The 5,000-nt window shown below is 39.5% G+C and overlaps 1 protein-coding gene across 1 annotated transcript in view; it reads left to right on the top strand.

Moving 5' to 3' along the window:
• Positions 1–1,742: 1,742 nt before the first annotated feature.
• Positions 1,743–5,000, top strand: part of LOC138008961 (uncharacterized) — a 13,178-nt gene continuing 9,920 nt past the window's right edge. Inside the window, exons 1-2 of the mRNA XM_068856257.1 lie at positions 1,743–2,103; positions 3,384–3,507. Of these exons, the coding sequence (XP_068712358.1) occupies positions 1,763–2,103; positions 3,384–3,507 (465 nt within the window). The 5' untranslated portion in view covers positions 1,743–1,762. The remainder of the gene's footprint in view (positions 2,104–3,383; positions 3,508–5,000) is intronic.

Raw genomic sequence — 5,000 nt, 5'->3', positions numbered from 1 at the left:
GAAACACAGCATAAGCACAAGTCTGTCTGTGTCTGGCCAATAAAAGCACTCGTTCCAGATTCACCGCGTCTGAGCATTTAAACAAAATCGGTGGAGGCGTGGTTGATTTTGATGCCTACCCGGTATGTCCACGTTCGTTTTCACTAGCATAAGCTACTTATGCTTGCAATTGTGAAAACCAGGCTTAAGTCGCGGATGGCAACAGGAAGTGAACATTTTGCATGCCATCCTCAATGGAGAAAAGATACTTAGATACTTATATCTGGTTGTGTGAATACAAGTTGAAAGCATAGTTAGTATGTTGAAAGGGAAAAAAAGACCACTTCCGGTTGCCGTCCGCGGCTTATTTGAGGGTGTTTAGGGAAATCTTAAGTTAATCACGAGTTTAAAACTCCAACATGGTAATATAGAATTTATTTACTGATAAAATTTTCGTTACACCACAAATAAGACGATTTTGAGAAAAAACGACCTTTATCCAGGCGATTTTCAATAAACTTGAAACACGTCCGGCCAACTTTTTTTCAAGATTAATATCCTGTTTTGCACAAAATTATTCAAGCCCCCAGTGTAATTACGTAACGTCTTTAGGGGCATGTCCGGTATAAAAGTGAACACGCGTTTCGAAACAGGGGAGGAGTCTATTTCGTTTTTTTAGACCTAAGAGCAAGAACGCAAGGTTTACTCGGGAAAGGAATACAGAATTGTAAGTAAACTTTAAACGTATTTTCAATTTACGTTCAAGGACATTACGGCAACATAGCCTGAAAGTTATTGTATTTTGCTTTTTCCAGTTTGACTTCTATACGCTTCTATAAAGCGTAAGTACAAAAATAAATCCTCAGATTTCCCAAGCTATTTTGGTCTGATACAAGTTCAAAACATACCCAAATGCAATCCGTTTTAATCTTGTCCATTTGTGTCCATCATGCATGCTCCTCTTTCCTTTTGCTGTATTTCTTTAATGTTTTTTAACAGATTTAACTGGTTAATGCAAGAGTCTGACTCTTCAGTGGTCATTGCAATTCACTACTTGCACAAATCCCATAATACATCTCTTTTACCCTCAAAAAATCTGCATAGGCATTGTTTTCGACTTCTCTTGGGACATTTTCATATCACAGGAGAAATTGCAAACAAAGGTTATGCAAAAGTTTTGGGGGGTAACTATGGGATTGTGCAAGTAGTGAATGGTCATTTTTGGGCATTGTGAGTGTTTCAGTTGGTTGAGCACCGGGCTGCCATGCGGGAGGTCGTGAGTTCGACTCCGGCCGGACCAACATTCAGGGTCTTAAAATAACTGAGGAGAAAGTGCTGCCTTTGTAATTACATCCGCAAATGGTTAAACTTTCAAGTTAAACCGGATAAGGACTATAAACCGTAGGCCCCGTCTCACAAATATCTTCCATGATGTGCATTAGATCCCAGTACTGAGTAGGACGTTAAAGAACCCACACACTATTCGAGAAGAGTAGGGGATGAAGTTCCCGGTGTTGTGGCTGTCCTCTGTGAGTATATGGGTGGGTGGGTATAGCAGGTCCACATCAGCTAAATAGCTGCCAAATCTTCAACCTACTCAAACAAATAAATACATAATTTTGCGTGACGTAGCCTCGGTATGTACTTTAAGTAGGGTTATTAAAGTGTACCATAAAGCGCATAAATACACTAATTATGATACACTTTAATAACCCTACTTACCAACCATAACCTCACGGTGGAATACCGCTGCATTAATAGTATTGCAGCTGCAAAAACCAAGATGGCGTTATTTTTTCGGACGAGGAGATTGCACTCTGTATTTCGCCAGTGTTCACTAAATCTTCGTCGAAGTTGCGTTTCTGCATCACCTGAGGATATGAAGCAAAATTCTCGAAAGGAAAAGCGGAGGAAAAGGAGGGAAGAAGGTATTAGAACACATGCTATTTATCACATCAAAGTCAAGGAAATTGCGAGTGAATTCCGTCTTAAACGATTAGAGGAAGAGAAGCAATTAAACACGGAACAACAAAAGAAAGAGGATCTTCGGCGGCTAGAGAAAAAAACGCATGATGGAGTTATTGAGAGTGTTATTCTGCAGAATAAACTCCTACAATTTCAAAGGCAAGTGATGAAATTGAAAACTAAAGAAAGATGCGTTATAATTATGCACTAGTCAAATGCACTAGTCAATTGAAGCCCCCACCCCCAGGTCCCGGGGAAGGGTGGGGGATTATAGGGGCACCCCTTGGAGTGGTGCATTTGACTGATTTTGACTTTGGGTCCTGTCCCCACGTGGGGCAAGAGTAGAACTCGGAGCAAGCACTGGCATTCAAGTTTCTTAAGAAGGCGGAAAGCGTGAGAAAGGTACATGTAAGAGGTTTTTGCCGCCTGATAGGGTAGGGTTTTTGAGGTGCTCAGGGCATTGTAATCCTTACATATTCCTTAGATAGGGTCACTAAATTGCAGTATCCACCCCAACATGCAAAACGAAAAACGGTATGGTCTATTATTAAATTCTCAACCTCGGATAATGCAGTTCTAGCTTTCTCATTGGTTCACTGGATCTTGGTTATCAGCCATTACATGTATACCCGTGTTTGACCTCATATGGAAATGAACACGGCAAATGTCGCTCAGCATAAAAGTTTTGGCGCCTGGAATTCACATCACTTTCCGGTCGTTTCTTCAATTTAAATAAAATTTAGCAAAACCAAAGGTTGAGAATTTTATATAACAATTGTTCCATTTGCCTTTGTTGGATACAAGGGTGTCGAATCTCGAATTTCTACCCTTAAAATTTAATAGGATCAGGGTTTGAGAACCTTGGCGGCAAACACCTATCCTAAATTGTCGGGAATACCCGAGGGGGTAAGTGTTGCTTTAATCCATGCATATCATGATTTAGCTTCACCATTCACTGCAAGTGATATTCAATCTGAATTCCTGGTTTCCTTTAAATTTGACGTGAAATTTAGTATGTATGATATGCAGCGTAATTTTAATTTCACTTCGAACATTGCAGACAGTTTTGTAATAAGATGGTCTTGAGCAATAATGAAATATGGGCGCTTTGCCCTTATTTAATAGTTGAACAAAAAATGTGTGTTAAATTAAATTAGGATTGTACCAGTAACTAAAATGCAAACTTCACAAACCCAAAGTAGAACATTTTAAATTCTTTCCATAGTAAATACATGTACAGTACTGGCCACAGGAATAGCAGCACCTACACGCACGTAAATTTGCGGCCATGTTGCCCTGATTACCCATGATGCACTGAACAGTGTGAACTGATCTATATTGCTGTGTTTATATTTGAATAATATAGAATGAAAGGATCAGAATGTTTCTTTTAAGGCTAATATTTCGATCAAAAACTGAAAGAGTCTGTTTTCTTGTAGAGAAGTTAAAAAAGAAGTTAAAAACCTTCTACATGAAGAGCGTGAAAGAAAAAGAGAACAGGCAAACAAAAAGATATGGGCCAGACAACATCAGGAAAGAGTTGAACATGTAAAGAATGCTATTGTAAGTACATGTATGCTGCAAAATACACAGATAACAACTAAATGTAAAAGTTCATGTTCTTTAGCTCATAGGGCATTAAGTCCAAATAAAAGGAAAGGGAGAAGTGATCCTTGCACTCATCTGGATAATTTAAGCACTTGTCTTTTATTGACACTTAAAAAATTCAGGTGGCTTCAACAGAATTCAAACCCATCAGTGACCTCTGTGATGCCGGTGCAATGCTGATCTACCAACTGGGCTAAGAAGTCACTCAATTGGAAGCAGGTCAATTTGTTGGGTTTATGTGTTCCCGTGAAGACTTGATGATTGAAATAAATGTACTTGTTGAAAGCGCTGGTTATAGATGAAAGGGAAAAGTGTACTTACCTGGACAATTTAAGCAATGGTCTTTTGTAGAGCATTGCCCTGGTATCGCAGTGGTCATAGGTTCTAATCTTGGATTTTTCAAATGTCTATTATAAAAAACTTGAATGGGGGTTCTCTGGCTAAAAATCATTAAAAATTGCAAGCTTTTGACCACTAGAGCTGTGGTCTTCAACGGGCAAAAAGATGAATGAAGTAAAAATTCGGACAATATATAGTGAGATAAAAATGATAACAATAAAGTGAAATTAGGGAAAAAAGTTGATGAAGAATTTTTGTTAAAAAGTATGCGGTATTGTCCTGGAAGTGGGCAAGAGTTGTTGTCCACGTCAGGCGTGGTAAAGGTGTGCCGAGATTCTAGAAATTTCCTGTTGTCGAAATTTCCTTTGTCAATGATCGGCACATTGTTGTAGTCAATGGCGTGGTTGTGAGACCAAGCATGATGGGCAACTCTGGAGCCTTTGGCCGCTGTCTTCACATTTCTAATATGTTCTTTTTTCCTGGTGGCAAAAGATCTACCTGTTTCGCCAATGTAATTCCAAGAGCAACTGCCACAGGGGAATTTTGTAGACAGCATCGGGTTGTGAAGCTAATGGGGGTCCTGACTTAGGATTCGGAAATTCTTGTTGGAGCATTTTTAATGGCCTAATGACAATGTTATTATCGTGTTTTTTTAACAAACGTGCTAGGGGTTCAGTGGCACCTTTGATGTACCGAAGGGACGCAAAGGTGTTGTATGGCTTGGGCGGTTGCACTAATTTCAAAAACATGCCAACTAATTCTTCTGGGGTAGGAATCATGGAAGATTAGGTTCTTCTTGTCTTGATGTTGTGGATAAATTTTGAAGGATAGCTGTTGAACTGCAAGGCTGAATTTACTTTGTCAAGTTCTCGATTTCTTCCTTCTGTGGTGTTAGGGAGGTTCAAAGCTATGTCTCGATGGTCGTCGTACATAGCTTGTCGTCGTACATAGCATGTCATGGTGGGAGTCAAAATCTAGGTATCTGTCAGTGTGTGTTGGTTTCCTGTAAACATCGACATGGATGGTCCCATTATGGCGAGATACTTAGGTGTCAAGAAATGGAATTTGGCCATTGTTCTGGTGTTCAGTAGTGAAGGAAATGTGAGGAT

Source organism: Montipora foliosa, chromosome 6 (genome assembly GCF_036669935.1).
Source record: "Montipora foliosa isolate CH-2021 chromosome 6, ASM3666993v2, whole genome shotgun sequence".
NCBI classification, from domain to species: domain Eukaryota; kingdom Metazoa; phylum Cnidaria; class Anthozoa; order Scleractinia; family Acroporidae; genus Montipora; species Montipora foliosa.
The sequence above is the reverse complement of the archived record's forward strand: the minus strand, read 5'-3'. Positions and strand labels throughout refer to the sequence as shown.